Source organism: Nycticebus coucang, chromosome 10 (genome assembly GCF_027406575.1).
Source record: "Nycticebus coucang isolate mNycCou1 chromosome 10, mNycCou1.pri, whole genome shotgun sequence".
Classification (NCBI taxonomy): domain Eukaryota; kingdom Metazoa; phylum Chordata; class Mammalia; order Primates; family Lorisidae; genus Nycticebus; species Nycticebus coucang.
In genome coordinates this window covers 51,133,386-51,151,093 of record NC_069789.1, presented here as the reverse complement: position 1 = coordinate 51,151,093, position 17,708 = coordinate 51,133,386, and the positions used below count along the sequence as shown (strand labels likewise).

Genomic DNA, 17,708 nt, shown 5'->3' with positions numbered 1-17,708 from the left:
CGTACCCCATGGACCTACTCCATCCCACTCAGGCACCCTGTCCTGCAAGCCCACTGTGACCTGGGTCCTGTTCCATTTCATGTATAAGCTGTACCTGCTGGAGCACTCAGCACAGAGGCCTACTCCACCCTGGGCCTGCTATACCCTGCGCGTGTCCATACCCAGCACACAATTGATCCCACAAACGTGCCTAGCACCTCAGCTATCAAGGCCTATGCACATGCATGATACACCAAGGCTATCCTGAGCAAACCTGTATCCCCTGAATTTTTTGAAATTTAAAAAAAATAGAGATTTTTCTAGGGAAAGCATCTCTCCCTGCCACCTCTTCACTATATTCTTCTTTCTCCAAATCTTTACTCTGCTTCTCCCACCATACACACATTACAAGGGACATTTTCCCTGACTTGCGGCAAAATAATCAGCAAGAAGTGCAATAAGACAAAGGGCAAGGCTTTGTTGTTAGATAAAACTGGTTTAGTTCAGCTGCTTCTTACACTCTGACCTTGAATAAGTTATTTTGTGTCTCTGAATCTCAGTTTTCTCAAAACAGGGATAAGAACATCTGTTTATGGGGTCACTGAGCAGCAAAAATGTCCCAAAACGACACATGTGTGTCTTGGGCACTCAGAGCACGAGGACTGTTTGTAGTTCCTTCTCCTATCCTCCAGGGGGAGCACTCCTGCTACTCCTGGGCCACATCCCGCCCAGAGAAGATCCTATTTGTCAGATCTGAACAGTGATGCCTGGAGGGCTTTCCCACTCACAGAAATGACTTCTCTTTAATAGCTTTGCCTAACTTGCTCTGCAGTCAAGCCAATTTTCTTTTTTAAATTTTCTTTCTAGGGAACCTCACATCCAGATGTATTTAGTGACCTATACATTAAACCAGTGATTTTCAACCAGTGTGCCATGAAAGGATCTCAGGTGTGCCATGAAAATGTTTAAAGATCATTAATTAAGGCTCAGCACCTGTAGCTCAGTGAGTAGGCCACCAGCCACATACACTGAAGCTGACAGGTTCGAGCCCTGCCCGTGCCTGCTAAACAACAATGACAAAGCAACCAAAAAAAAAGCCAGGTGTTATGGCAGGCGCCTGTGGTCCCAGCTACTTGGGAGGCTGAGGCAAGAGAATGGCTTAAGCCCAGGAGTTTGAGGTTGCTGTGAGCTGTGACATCACAGCACTCTACTGAGGGCGATATAAGACTCTGTCTCAAAAAAAAGAAAAAAGATCATTAATTAAATTATGTTCAAAAGAAGTTCAAAGCACAGTAAGTATATATTTTTTTAACTTTTTTTTTTTTACTAATGTAACTTAAGTATGCCACGAAACTTTAACTATAAAGTCAAGTGGGCCGTGAGATAAAAATAAATAAATAAATAAAGGTTGAAAAACACTGCCTTGACCACTATAATGCATCTGATATTTTACGCAAGTTCAAATTCTCTTAAAGTACAGCACACCAAAAGGACTAACATATGGTTGAAAGACATTGATGAGTCTTATAAATGTGTTAAAAGAGGAAACACAGAAGCAGAGAGAGCACTACCATTTTTTGAATACCCCATGTGGAAATAGTTGGCTAGATACTTTGCATCATTTTGTTTTTCCACCTCCAGATGGTACCTCTTTATTTAATTCAGGAAACTGTCAAAGGTCAAAGTATTACTCAAGGGTATAAGTGGGCATGGAGACAGAACTGGCCAGTTCCAAAGCCCCCACTCTTTCCAGCATTCCAGCAGCTTGTGGCTAGGCCCAAGAAGTACAGGAAGAGCAAGGAGACCAGAACTCCTACCCACCCTCCCGAAGCTTCGAGTCTTACCAGAGCTGGACAAAATATACAGCAGGCAGGAAAAATAACTATGATGTCACGAGATTGTTAATAGTGCAGTATAAAGTACGTGCAAGTGAATAAACACAAATGGAGTCCATCAGCCTTAGGAGCACAAAGTACCAAAGGGTTGAGAACAGGATGTGAGTAACCGGAGTTAGTTTTCTGGAGGAGAGAAGGGGATATGGAAGACAGAAGTAGTCTGAGATTGTGTCAAAGATGGGACATCCAAATGAAATGTACAGAGGCAGGCAGAACTTTTAAAAATATCAGGTTCTAGAGAAAAACAAGCTGATTTGCTGGCTAGAAAAGAACTCTAAGAATAAATGAGAAATGAAAGGTTATTTCTCCCACAGCATTCTGAACACTGCCCCATTTCCCAAAATAAAGATAAACCAAAAATGAAATTAAACGGCATTCTCATGCTCCTGACAAGGGAGCAGTAATTATTATTTTTTCTAAGAACAAGAAAGAATTAACCATGAAGAGCAAGAACAATCACTATTACTAACAATAAAATCATGACATCTGAATTTTAAATTTTTCCTAAGCTCATCATTAGTTCATTTAGTTATCACTTCTACCAAGTAAGATAGTCAGCACAGCCTCTTACCTCTAATCCATAAAAATTAAAGGGTACAAGCCAAAGCTCAGAGCAGATCTAGGTCTTGAGTCTCTCAACTAGCAATTCAGGGAAGAAGCTACAACAGGGTCTGCCTGTCCTGGACAGCTAACATCTCCTGGTGTTAACTGAGTGAAGGTGAGGAAAAGGAAGAAAGCTAAGACAGACACTGAAAGCCATGCCCCAATATCTGTTCTCCTTGTCTATATTACTACTGCACTCCTACGTGGGCACACGACCACCTAAACGAAAGACTATTTCCCAGCTTCCCCTTGAAGCTCAGTGTGGCCAGGTTACCAAGTTCCAGCCAATGATGTGAACAAAAGTATTAAACAACTTCCTACTCTTGTTTTTAAAAGAAAGGAGTGTGGCCAGCCTTCCTCCTTTCTCTTCTTTCTACTTTCTGAAATAAGAACATATGGCTGAAGTTGGAACAGCCATATGGGATCCCCATATGGAAGTCGTGTGTTGAATATAGCAGAGAAGCTGGGTCTCTGGTGACTGTAAAGTAGCTAGACCAACCCTAAACTTTTGGGAAACCTTGTTGATGTCACTATTACTTTGGGCCTCTGTCCAGCAACAGAATCCATATGCTATTAAAAAAAGAAGCTTTGCCAATAGCACAGAAGACCCCCTTCCAAAATTCCAGGCTTTCTCAATTATACAGATTCAACAAATCAATGAATATTTATGAAGAGTCCCCTATGTGTTCAAAGTCTCCTAAAAGTATCATTACCATATCCTGGGAGTTGTAACTCACATCATCTTAGAAAAACCAATATATCTGTGTAGAATACAAAAATAGAAATTCAGCAAAAGTGAAATGGAAAGAAATCTTTAAATAAGGTCATGAAGGAGACAGAAGAAAACACCTGTTTGAATGCAAGCGACAATCCAAACTAAAGGGAGACCATAAAACATACTGCTGGGCTACAAGTGGGTTAGGTAGCAGGGTCAAGTGTCTAGGGGTACAGTAACTAGTGTCCTTTCCCCCTAAGAGAGAAGGCAATACAAGGAAACCACTAGGGGTAGACCTAATTGCTGTCTGGGACCTCCCAGGCCTTAGGGGAGGTTGCCTGAAGCACTGATCAGAATGGCATGTGGCCCAGAAGAAAAAGGAGAGGCTCTTCTGGACTAAACAGATGCCTACAAGGGTCCCTTTAGCACTGACATTCAGCTAGGGTTTTAAGGAGCTGAGATGGAGGAGGAAGACAGGAATGAATTCAAAGAGATAGGTGTTGTGTAGTGCTGAGGTAGGAGACCAAATGTCAGGCTTGGGGGTGGAGAGTGTCTGGGGGAGTATGATGTCTGGACCCCCTGCCATTATCAGAGAGAAAGGAAATGGATGTGGCTGACTTATAATGACAGGATGACAGCAATGACATTATGAGGAGAGAAGCAGAGAAGCACAAAGCCCATATTTAGAAAATGGGAATTGTCTCTTCACCAAATTCTCCCTGGAGATCTCCCTCAGACAAGGTCATGTCCCTAAAGTGAGAATGAGACCTCCCAGATAAAGAGACTCTTCCGCTGACAACAGAAGATCCCTCAGACACCACGGAAGGCTTAGCCACAGTGAAGACTCCATTTCCAGGCCTTTGTCACTGTGTGGTTGGCCGATAGAGCCTATCTCTGTCCTTTTCCTACCTTCCTCCACCACCACCAGACTGTCGACTCCTTGAGAGCACCAACCATGGCAGTAGTCTTTTTTTTTTTTTCTTTTTTTTTTGAGACAGAGTCTCACTATGTTGCCCTGGGTAAAGTGCCATAGTGTCACTGCTCACAGCAACCTCTAACTCTTGGGCTTAAGCAATTCTCTTGCCTCAGTCCTCAGTAGCTGGGTGCCTGCCACAACACCTGGTGATTTTTTGTTGCAGTTGTCATTGTTGGTTAGCTGGCCTGGGCTCTGTTCGAACCCGTCAGCCTTGGTTATGTGGCTGGCGCCATAACCACTATGCTATGGGTGCCACCCATGGCAGTAGTCTTTGAATCCTTAGCACCTACACAGTACCTGTTGGGGAAGGCAGTATGTTTCTGGGGGAAGTCCTCTCCCAGATGTCACAGAGAGCACTGGTGTGGCCTGTTCTTCTTTCAGCATCACCAACACACAGGAGAGACATGTATAAAAAAGTGAGTTAATTCACCACATCTCAGGGTGAGTCTTTGCTGGAGACCATGCCTGATTCACACAAGGTGTGCAGGCATACCAGGGCAGGGCCTGGCTTCTCCCTGCTCCAGGCCAAGACTTCCAGAATAGAAGTAATAACACAAAACCAGGCTGTTGGGGACACTATATATCCCCTAAACCCAGAGCTAATCACAAAACCTCATTTTACCCAATAATTTTCACCTTTCCTAATGCAAATTTTTTTTATCAGAACTGAGAAGGTAGGCTAACTTGAAAATATTTAGTTTTCTTGCTTCCTTGTATCCTCTGGGGAATTAGCTAAGTTGTAATGAGATGTTCAGAGAAGAGAGCAGAAGGACTTTCTGTTCCACTTAAGTTATGGTTAACATACTACAACAGAAAAGGCAAGAAATATTACCAAGGCACATAAAATTCAATGCAAAAAGGAAAAAAAATCACAACGTACCCAGTATTTCAAAAGCTCACTGGCTTTGTGTCTCTTTTTACCCCCTTAAGGAATGCGAGGCCCGACTGCAGAGTGACCTAAGAAGAAGGTAGCATCAAGCCCTCAGCATCAATCCAGGCTATGATAAATACTTTCCATCACTACAGATCTTAATTCTGGTGTCAGTCCAATCCTGTGAGCGATACTAGAAGGAGGTAAGTGTGCACATGTGTACATACAGGCACAGCAAGATAAATGAGAACCCCATAAATCTAATAAGACATCAGGAATTGTCCTGAACAAAGGTTGTTTCAGATGTGAGTTTACAAGGATAATTACCAACACATTACACAGAGTGCAGTAACTTTCCTGTTAGTCCAGAAATTGTCAGACGTGTCTCAGAGAGTGGAACAGCTGTAATGATAAGTGACAGGTTGCTGAAAAATAGCTTGTTTCCTAAGCAACTGGTCCTGTGAGTCTGTACCACAATGCTGTTCTTAAATTAAAATGACAACAACCAACAAACAAAGGTTCCACTAGAGAAACTGCTGGCTTATTAAAGTTTATGGAGAGAATTTTCAGTGTGTCAGTGTACAGATGTGGAGAGACTGTGGAAGTCTGCGTTGTTAGACAATGCCATCACGGGACAGGGGCCTGGATCTGAATCCTGTCTCTCCTGCCTACTAGCTCCATGTTCTTGGGAAAGTGAGCTAACTTCGCTGAGCCTCCATTTCCTTATGAAATGGAGAAAAATAATCTTTAAAGTATACAGTTGCCATGAGCAGTAGAAATTGTGTGTAGTGTACTTAGCATAGTGCCTAGACAATAACAAGTGTTCAGGAAATGGTATTAAATAGTCTGGTTGACTAAACACCATAGCTGGCTGCATAATTCAAAGGTGACTGTCACAGATTACACCTTTTTTTTTTAAAGAGATAGAAACATCACCACTCTGAGAAGGTAGGGAGAAAAAAGAGGTGGTAATAATTGAGGTTTTCCCTGGAGACTCTACCCAGGAAATTATGTTCTCTATAGAAGAATGGTTGTGGAAAAAAACAAATTGCTTACCCTTACTGTATGCTACCAGAACTCTTTCCTTTTCTCCCAGTTAAGAAGTTGCAGGGAAATCTCCTCATATTTGAAAGCCTTTGGGGAGCCCATGAAATACAGCCCATTTTCTAACTGACCATTCTTAGCAAATTCTCTGTAATGGATATAATGAGGTATTTAGATTGACAAAGTGTCTCATCTCCCCTGTAAGAAAGGAAATCAAATCGTGTCCTAAGTACAGTGCATCTGGTATTTACTGGGTGCCCCAAGGCTCACAAAAATGCTGCAACCACTGCCTAAGAAATAGATACCATTAATGCTAAAACAGTTTTTGAAGAGCAAAGGTCTGAAATCCTTTTCCATGCCATGAGAAAGCACCTCAAGTTCTAATTAAGCTGAAGCAATTAGCCACCCACAGATCCTTAAGGCTGCTTCCCAGGGCCATGCAATCATTTCTATTAAAACCCATTTTCAAGTAAAGAGCAAACCCAAAAGCTCCATTGGCACACGCTTTCCACAAATCAATTACCCCCTTAGACACAATCTGTAAATACTCTCAGACAAACTGCCTGCAGAGAGGGCTTTTATGAAAGGACTGCATCAGATATACTAAGGTAGTTGCATAAAAGGAGCCAGGAAGCAGCAAATTTGACGATTTGGGGTAACCAACTCCACCCACAGAGTGGGATGCTTGATCTCTGGTGAGCTGGACAAAGCAAAGCAAGCTGAAGCCTCAAGTGTCCCTGGTTGGTGCAGCAGCTAATTCATCAACTGAACCCTGAGGAGCACATCAAGCAAAAAGGTTTCTGCTTGTGGAAGCAGAGCCCAAGAGCCCTCCTGAGCAACCAGACCATTGACCAAACTCTTTCTTCAACAGAGAACTGTTCTCTCTTAAGTTAATTTGTCATCAAAGTTCTGAGAGGGTGCATTTGGCAGGTGCACAATGAACCCAGTCCACATAATGCATTCACTTTCTTTCCCCCACTCAGGTCCACGTCTACCTAACTCTCCCTTTAATAAAGGGGGTTAATTGTTGTTTGCAGCCAAAGGTTTTTTTCTAGACTCACCAATAGGAATGACTACACGATGGTTAGTGGGCAAATGATTCAGATTTAAGTATCCTCCTCATGAACTAGGGTTGTTTTTCAATGCAGTCAAGTTACTCCAATAACATATTACTGCTCAACTAAACAAGTGGCTTTCTTTTTTATATGGGGTTTTTCTTTCTTTTTTTCTTTCTTTTTGAGATAGAAAATTTTTCAACTATCAAGCAAAAACATCAAAATTGTTGATCTTGACCCAAACTGTCCAATAGAAATAAGATTTAAAATTGTCCTAGGAGTTGCATTTAAAAGGAAAAAACACAGATTAAATTGTAATCTTATTTAACCCAATATATCTAAAATATTATTTCAACATATAATCAATATAGAAGATAATTAATGAGATGTTTTACATTCATTTTTCATACTTTATTCCTTACATGATATTGGGCTGTGCTGATCTAGAGCTATGTTTAAATTGATCTTAAGCATGATGACTATAGTTAATGATACTATAACGTATACAGGAAATTTGCTAAAAGAATAGATTTGAAGTGCTCTTGCAAAAAAAAAAAAGGTAACTGTGAAGAGATGGATATGTTAATTTGCTTAACTCTAATCATCTCACTATGAGTATATATAATGTATCAACACATTGCATTAACACGTAAGTATATGCAACTTTTATTAAAAAGAAAAAAATTAACACAGAAAGACTTCCATAATTCACTGTTCTATGGGCAGTTTGCTAAATTTTAACTTTATAAAAATCTGTATCTGTGTGCTCAGATACATATAGAAAATAGACTGTAAGGAAAGATACCAAAGGTCATAGCAGTTACCTCTAACAGGTAGAATTATGGACAGTCTTTATTTTCTACATTGTATTTATTTATATTTTCTAAATATTTTTGTAGTGAGCACATACTGCTTCATCAGAATAACTGTAAACCTAATCTTTAAAATAATTATTTTTGGCGGCACCCGTAGCTCAGTGGGTAGGGCGCCAGCCACATACACTGAGGCTGGAAAGTTCGAACCTGGCCCAGGCCTGCTAAAACAACAATGACAACTGCAACAACAACAACAAAAAACAAATAGCCGGGCATTGTGGCAGATGCCAATAGTCCCAGGTACTTGGGAGGCTGAGGCAAGAGAACCGCTTAAGCCTAAGAGTTTGTGTTTGCCGTAAGCTGTGATGCCATGCCCTCTACCCAAGGCAACAGCTTGAGACTCTGTCTCAAAAAAAAAAAAAAAAAAAATGGGCAGTGCCTGTGGCTCAAAGGAGTAGGGCGCCAGCCCCATATGCCGGAGGTGGGGTGGCAGGTTCAAACCCAGCCCCGGCCAAAAGCTGCAAAAAATAAAGCTAAAAAAAAAAAAAAAATATATATATATATATATATATACATAAACTTTTGTGCCTTGCTTCTTATTATACCCCTGATCCTGCTGGCACAGTAACCATTTCCCTATTTCCAGCTAGCTGAAGGGATGGCCAAACAGTATGTCCCTACCACCCTTAACACAGCACTGTCATACTTACAGCCAATCATCATGATGGCCACTGCAAAGATCTTCTCGATGTCTGTGGATGGGGCAATATTCCCAAAGCCCACACTGGTGAGGCTGGTCATAGTGAAATACAATGAGGAGATGTAGACAGAATTCTTGCTGGGACCACCTTCCCACTTCCCTGAGCCAGACCCATTAAATTGGTAAGGGGTGCCAATGTCCATAGCCAGTTGGTAGAGCCAGCTGTTGTTGCGAATTGTCTTGGTGTCCTCGTCAAAGATCTCATAGTCCCCAATGCTGTACCAGATGCAGGCCATCCAGTGTGCAGCCAACCCAAACACACACACCAGCAGAACCAGCACAGCAGCTCCATATTCAATGTAGTGGTCCAGCTTTCGGGCCACTCGCCCAAGACGGAGCAGCCGGACAACTTTCAGAGAACTGAACAGGCTGCTAATTCCCTAGGAGAAGAGGAACACAATGTCAAGGCCAAAGAACCAAAGATACTTCTTGTCCTCCACCCCACCTGAGCCATTATTTAAGACATAGTATATTCCCATGAGATGCAATATTATGCAACCTTTAAAAAAATTAGAATTATATTCCAAGATGCATGGAATGGAGACTTCTATTAGCTTTTTCCTACTTCAATTAAGAATCCAAAAAACATGCCTGTAGTCCCAGCTACTTGGGAGGCTGAGGCAAGAGGAGTGCTCAAAAGTTGCTGTGAGCTGTGATGCCACAGTGCACTACCTACAGGGACATAGACTCTGTCTCAAAAAAAAAAAAAATCAAAAAACAAGCAAACAAATAAAACAAATAGAATTATATTTTGCATAAGTAAACAGACATATATGAGCACCTTTCCATATCATAACTTACTTTAAAACAACTTTTAAGTTTTACATAATATGAATATTTTAAGGATTGCATAATATTTCATATTAAATAATATTGTAAAATATTATTTTTTGTAAAATATTGTATAATATCTCATATTAAATAATATTGTAAAATATTATTATAACTTACTTTAAAACAACTTTTAAGGTTTACATAATATGAATATTTTAAGGATTGCATAATATTTCATATTAAATAATATTGTAAAATAATACTGTAAATTATTGTAAAATAATTCTATTGTACATAAGTATGCAAGCGTATGTTTTAGAAAATGGTTAGAAAACACATCAAAACAATAATAGTTATTGCTGAATCATCAAGTTATGAAATTACAGGAAATTCCGTGTTACATTTGTATATACTTTCATATATATTTACTTAATTTCTATAATTATGATTATTACTTTTAAACATGTATTTAAATATATTTAAATAGAAAGCTGAAAAAACTAAAAATGAATTAAAAAATAGCTGAAAAGAACAAAGAAATAAGACTCCATTTTCTAAGGAATGTTATAAAATGTTGAAAGGCTTCTATCAATTATATGCCATCGATTTAAACATGATCAGTCAAAGAACTGATCAGTCAAGGAACCTGAGAGCTAAAAGGAACCTCCTGATTTCATCTGGTCAAGTCTCCACCCTTCTGGCTGGTATCCACTGTTCCTGTCAGGCCAGCCCTATTCTCCAAATGGTAGTTCTCAAGAATAGCATTGTGGTGTGAAAAGAACACAGAGTTGAAATCTGGACAATGAGGTTAAGACCCACACTAGCCATTAACTTGATGTAAATTTGGAGAATACTTCTTGATTTCCTTCTTTAGACAATGAGAGAGGTAGATTGAGGCTATCTAAATCTTCTCCAAACACTAACATACTTTTATTGCCAAAGAGAATTAAAACACATTATAAAAGTCATAGTGTTTAAACCCCCAAAACTCCTAAGATGATTGCAAGATACATGCAAGGGATATTTTCATTAACTTTTTACTATTTCCATTAAAAAGCAAATGAACAAGCAAACAAAACAGAGTTATGTCTTTGAAGCAAGACATTGTCCTCCCACATACAGCAAAAAAATCCAAGCAAGAAAGTTGTCCTTCACCAAGTACATTGAATGGCTTTTCACTATCTAAACACACTACATAGTTTCTAGGTCACTGCTATTCTCCCTTGTCCACTGACCCCTTAATGACAATGCCCCAAGGGTCAAGTTATGTCACAGACAGAATGAAAATATATAAATGCTTTCTGATAAGGCTACGTCAGACTCACCAAGGCTGTTTCCTTTTCTTGAATATATGACTAAACTCTATTTTCCCATTTCCCTCCATTTGGGTGGGTCCTTAGGACAAGTTCTTGCCAATGGAACATGAAGTGAAATGTGTGTCACTTCCAGTCCAAGGCAGTTAAACATGCCTCTTCCTCGCCTAGAATGCCTTCCAGATGCAGCTAGTGAGATCTTGAGGCCATGTATTAACCTGGGTCCCTAAAGGGACTACAAGAACACCCCTTTTCCCCTCTGAAATAAGGGGGAAACTTTAGGGGATATCAATTACAGGAGGTAGCATTAGTCTATCCTGACAAATACAGAGCTCTTCAGAACACATGAACTATATGTAGCATAGCCTTGGCAATACAGACCACAAATCAGGTTGTCACACAAACTATTTTTGAGGTGAGAGTGGGAGAGGTGAGACTTATGGCCCTTTAAAAATCAAAACAACAATTTCATAGCCATAAAACTTACAAAAGAAAAAAATCATTTCTTGGCCAACATACACAAACAAATGGCTGGGTACAAGAATAATAAAGGATTTTTCTAGACCAAGGGACTATATCCCCAGGACCAATCTCATCCAAACTGTTAAATTTGACAAAGTTTACTGTTGGTATATCCAGTATTCCTCCCCTGGATCTCCTTTTCCTCTCTGTGCTATTGTACACAAAAAAACCTGCCATGCAGAAAGGACTGAGAAAATCCCTCATATATCAAGGGGCAAAAGGCTAGTGAGGATAAACGGATATCCTCTCTGCATAGGGCACTTAAGTTCTAGCAGAGAAGAAAACCTTAGGAAAACAACTGGTAATAGTGGAATTAAAAGCACCTACAGCCTGCATAAAGAAGGTATTTTAGGAGGCAAAGGAGCCTTTTTGATGACTCAGAAATCACACATCATTTAAGCAGCCACCTACTCTCCACCTCCTCATATGGAGGTCCCTGAAATCATCTTTCAAAGCAGTTCTACTCTGAAGCAGAACTTACTGCCCAGGGCAAAAGTGCCTTGTAACTTTTCCTCACTTATACTCAATTCAAAGCAACATTTATGGAGAACCTACTATGCACTCCTTGTGCTAATGCTATAGGAACGAGATTAAAATGACATTTTGTCTTCTTGTTCATTATTGTATCTCCAGTGCCTGGAATATGGAAGGTACTCAATAACAAAAAGGGAAAGAGGAATAAAAAGTGTAATAACTAGTGAGAGATGCAAAATACAATTAGCAAAAAGGTATTTCTACCTAATAATCATAGAATGGAAGACCTAAGAAGCACAAAATTCACCTAGACCTTTCCATCCATTGAAGTACAGAGAAAAAAAAATCACCTAGTCTAATTCCTCTGACTTTAGCAAGCCTATCCTTGACTCCTGCTACTCTGACTACCTCTGAAGATCCAATCCAGTCATTCATAGAAATAAACAGTGGGGGTCCCATCACCTTTCCTATCTCCTCATTTCATCTGTCCTCCCTTTTCCGTCCCTTCCCAATGGTCACATAATACATGCAATTACTACTCAAAGGCCATGACACCCTCTTAGACATACACTCTAGATGTCTCACACATCCCACATAGTAGGTGTACAATTATAACACTCTACCTACTCAGACTGGTCCTTCAGTCAAGAATGCCCAGCAGTTCTGTTTTCACGTACTAGTTATTCTTTAGGTTTGTTACCCCCATACCCTGAAGCCTTCCATAACTGCTCTATAGTCACAACTAGTCACTGACTCCTCCACATTTCCACAGTATTCTATATCCATTACCACTTGTACATACTACCTGACATTAGTTTCCTCTACCCATTTCTCCAACTATATGTTCCTGAAGACAGACACCATTTATAATTCATTTAAGAAATCCCATGTATTGGGTTGAATAAGTGTCCCTCCAAAATTCCATGTCCTTCTTAGAACCTCAGAATGTGAATGGAATAGATGGGACTTTTAATCCACTATGACCTATGTCCTTATAAAAAGATAAGAGATTAAAAGAGAGGGAGAATACCATGTCACAGATGCAGATGCCAAGAGTAGTGATACATCTTCAAGATAAAAAAAATGCCAAGGATTGCCAGCACCACCAGAAGCTTAGAGAAGGGTATGCAATAGATTTTCTCTATGGCCCGCCAATACCTTCATCTTAGCCTCTAGAACTGTGAGAAAATAAATTTCTGCTGTATTAAGCCATCCAGTTTGTGGTAGCTTGTTATAGCAGTCCTAGAAAATTGATACCCCCATGAGGTCTAGAGCACAGTGCCCTTTCAGAATATTTTCCAAACTAAACTGAAGAGTTTGAATTATTAGAGAAATCTTTCTCATTTTAAGGAACCTCTGGAGCGACATAAAACAAGCACTTCTTCATTGTGTTATTTATCTGTTTATACTGATACTTATTACACAGTTGTGTAAGTTATCTTTTATTACATTAACAGCTGGAATTTTAGCTGTTTAAAAGTATTTCAGGCTATTAATTTGAAAGTTTTATTTTTCTTTCTTGCTTGAACTTCAGTAGATGAGATACATAAAACACAATACTCTCTAAACATTAAAAAAAAAGTTACACTAAAAATATGAGAGCACATTATAGTAGAGAATCATATTTCTCCCAGAGACTCCTTGTATAAGGAAACTACATCACCCCTAAACCACCAGAACTGCCACGAACTGTACACATTCACCAAGAACCAAGGACCAGCCTGCCTGGCACCCACTACCACCAGATATACTTCCCACATGATCAGTGGAGCTACTTCAACCTGGCAGCCACCACCCTAGGGAGTGAGAATCAGGCTTCCAGGCAGCCCCTACCCAGAAAAGCAGTGCTACTGCCTCAACTAACAACTGCAATCTAGGCCACTGAGGCACTCACAAACACTGCTGACAATGATTACAGCCAAAGAAATCACTTGGAGACTGCACTACCCAGAACAAAAGCCAAATGACCCCACCCAGCTGACACTATAGTACGCACAAATAGGAAAGAGTCTTTCCCTATGAAAGTCATTCTATCCATAAAACTGGAAGGGATAACAGTTCTACGCAATTTGCAGATGTCAATGTATGAACACATGAAACGTGAAAAAGCAAGGTAACGTGACACCTCCAAGGAACACAATAATTCTCCAATAACAGACCCCCACAAAAGGAAGCCTATAAAATGACTAAAAAGTAATTCAAAATAATGATCTTAAAGAAATGCAGTGTTATATCATAAAGTACAGACAAACAATTCAACAAAAAGAAAAAACAGAAAAGCAATTCATGATCTGAATGAAAAATCTGACAAAGAGATTAAAAAGAACCAAAGAGAAATTTTTTAAACTGAATAATTCAATGAATAAAATTTAAAATACAATCAAGAAGGTCAACAATAGAGTAATCAGCAGAAAGAATTTCAGAACTTGGTGATATAAAATAACACAATCAGACAAAAGAAAAACAAAAAAGAATAAAAAGTAATTATACAGAAAGCCTATAGGACTTCATTAGACATCATTAAGTGAATGAGTATTTACATTGTAGGAATTAGAGAAGGCAAAAAAGATGCTAGAAAGCATGAAAAATCCTACTAAATAAAATAATAGCTAAAAACTCTTCACATTTTGAAAGAGATGAAGCTCAGGAAGCTCAAAGTGCACAAACAGAATTAGTTCCCAAAGACATTCTACAAGGCAAACTGTCAAAAGTCAAAGACAAAGAAAGAATTCTAAAAACAGCAAGAGAAAAGTATCAAGTAACATGTAAGGGAATCACCCTTAGATTAATAGCAGGTTTCACAGCATAAATCTTACAGGCAAGGAAAGAATTAAGCAATATATTCAAAGTGCTAGGTGAATAAAATATGAAAAAAACACTGGTGAGCCAAGAATACTATGTATATAGCAAGTCTATCTTTTAGAAATGAGGGAGAAATAAAATCTTTTCCAGACAAGCAAAAACAGAGGGAGTTTATCACCATGAAACTAGCCTTGCAAGAATTGCTTAAGGGAGTTCTACAGCTAAAGGTCAAAGGATGACAACTACCATCATAAAAACATACGAATGTATGAAGCTCACTGGTAGAGCAGGTAAACAAATGAAAAAAAAAAAAAATCAAACCTATCCCTACAGAAAACCACCAAACCACAAAGAAAAATAACAAAAGACAAAAGCAAAAACAAAGTATAACAAGATCAACAGAAAAACAACTAACAAAATGACAAGAGTAAGTACTCACCTATCAATGACAACGTTGAATATAAAAGACTAAATTTGCCCAACTGAAAGATATAAACAAGCTGGATGCATTTAAAAATTTGATAAATTAAATAGGGAAAGTTGCAGGATACAAAATCAAGATGCAAAAATTAGTCACATAACATAGAAAACAAACTACCTAAAAAAGGAATTAAAGAAGCCATGACATTTATAATAGCTACAAATGAATAAAAGACCCACCTATATGCTGCCTACAAGAAACTCACTTGGCCTATAAAGACACACACAGACTGAAAGTGAAGGGATGGAAAGAGAAAACTAAAAATGAGCAGGGGTGGCATACTTATATCAGATAAAATAAACTTTAAATCAAAAATTGTAAAAAGAGACAAAGAAGGTCATTATATAATGATAAAAGGATTAATTCAGCAAGAGACTATAACAATTGTAAATATATATGAGCCTAACACTGGAGTACCCAGATATACAAAGCAAATATTATTAGATCTAAAGGAAAAACAGACCCCAAAGAAACATGAGTGGGGGACTATAACACCCTATTCTCTGCATTTGACAGGTTACCTACATAGAAAATCCACAAACAGGTGGCGCCTGTGGCTCAGTGAGTAGGGCGCCGGCCCCATATGCCGAGGGTGGTGGGTTCAAACCCAGCCCTGGCCAAACTGCAACAAAAAAAATAGCCGGGCGTTGTGGCGGGCGCCTGTATCCCAGCTGCTCGGAATATATAAATAACTCAAACAACTCAGCCAAGAAAAAGAAGGAAGGAAGGGAAGGAGGGAAAAAGAAAGAGGAAGGGAGGGAGAGAGGGGATATAAACTGAAAGGAGGGGAAGGGAGGGGAGGGGAGGGGAGGAGGAAAAGAAAAGAAAAATAATCTGACGATTAAAGAATAAGAAAATTATGTGAATAGATATTTCTCAGAAGAAGACATACAAATGGCCAGCAGATATATGATAAAATGCTCAAACCTAATAATGCACTGATCTCAGAGAAATTCAAATTAAAATCATGAGGTATTTACCCCATACCTATCAGAAGGATTATTATCCATTAAAAAAAAAAAAAAAGGTAAGTGTTGAAGATGTAAAGAAAAGGAAACCCTTGCACACTGGGTAGGAATGTAAACTGGTACAACCATTTTGGAAAACACTATGGAGACTCCTCAAAAATTAAAAATAGAACTATCAAATGATCCACCAATCCCACTCCTGGGTATATATCAAAGGAAATCAGTATACTGAAGAGATATCTGCCTGCACTTCATGTTTATTGCCGCATTATTCACAAGAGCCAAGATACAGACCTTAATGTCCATCAACAGATGAATGTGATGTTTCATCTGTGGCAACATAAATTAGCCTGGAGAACATTAAGCTAAGTTAGCGGTTCTCAACCTGTGGGTTGCGACCCCTTTGGGGGTCTCCTGTATATCAGATATTTACATTACGATTCATAACAGTAGCAAAATTACAGTTATGAAGTAGCAACAAAAATAACTTTATGGTTGGGGGTCACCACAACATGAGGAACTGTATTAAAGGGTCACAGCATTAGGAAGGTTGAGAACCACTGAGCTAAGTAAAATGAACCAGGCATCCAAAGATAAATACCACATGTTCTCACCCACATGTGGAAGCTAAAATAGCTTATCTCCTATCAGTAGAGGGCAGAATAGTGGTTACTATAGGCTGAGAAGAGGAGGGGAAGGGTGGGTAAGGAAAAGTTGGTTAACAGATATAAAATTGCCAATAGAGAAGAATAAGTTCTAGTGTTCTACAGCAGGAGTCCCCAACCTTTTTGGCACCAGGGACAGGTTTCATGGAAGACAATATCTCCAAGGAAGAGAGGTGGCGTGGGGGGGGGCGGGGGCGGGGTACCCACAGAGGGTATAGGTGGTAGGCTGAGCTCAGGCAGTGATATGATCCATGAGCAGGAGATGATGCTATAAATACAGATGAAGGTGCTTAGCTCCATCACCTGGGGCTCACCTTGGGCTGTACAGCCCCATTCCTAAGTCTCCAGGAAGACAACTATCACATGGTGTGGAGGGGAGGGGAGGGATGAAGCTCTGCAGCCCAGCTCCTAACAGGCCATGGACCAGTACAGGTTGGGGACTGCAGCTCTATAGTATTGTAGGATAACTACAGTTAACAATAATACATTGTATGTTTTCAAATAGCTAAAAGAGAGGATTTTGAATGTTTCCAGCACACACAAAAAAAAGATAAATGTTTGAGGTGATGGTTATGCTAATTACCTTGATCATTACACATTGTAAACATGTATTGAAATATTACATTATACCCCATAAAAAAGTACATTTACTATCTGCCAATTAAAAATAATATTTAAAAAATAATATTTTTTGTTATAACTATTTATTTTGATTTTTCCTTAGTAATGTTTTATAGCATCTGTGTAGAGTTATTTTAATACTGAGTCTATTAGCAAAATTTCATAAAAGTCATAGTTAGGGGATGAAAAGTTAGAAGTCTTGAATAACTGATGAAAGAGACATAACATCTCAGTCATGCATATTTTAAAAAATATTTGAGGAACAATGGTTATCCAGTTGTGGTTACAAAGTATGCCTTTAATTTGGAATTAATTCTTTATGGTGATTTTCTTTTTTTTATTAGATCATAACTGTGTACATTACTGCATTTATGG

At 39.1% G+C, this 17,708-nt stretch overlaps 1 protein-coding gene across 3 annotated transcripts in view; it reads right to left on the bottom strand.

The window, feature by feature from the left end:
* The window catches only part of KCNH1 (potassium voltage-gated channel subfamily H member 1), a 505,651-nt gene that overhangs the window by 252,983 nt on the left and 234,960 nt on the right, over positions 1-17,708 (bottom strand). For all 3 annotated transcript variants that reach the window (XM_053607618.1, XM_053607619.1, XM_053607620.1), the window contains one exon: positions 8,664-9,093. In XM_053607618.1, the coding sequence (XP_053463593.1) occupies positions 8,664-9,093 (430 nt within the window). The remainder of the gene's footprint in view (positions 1-8,663; positions 9,094-17,708) is intronic.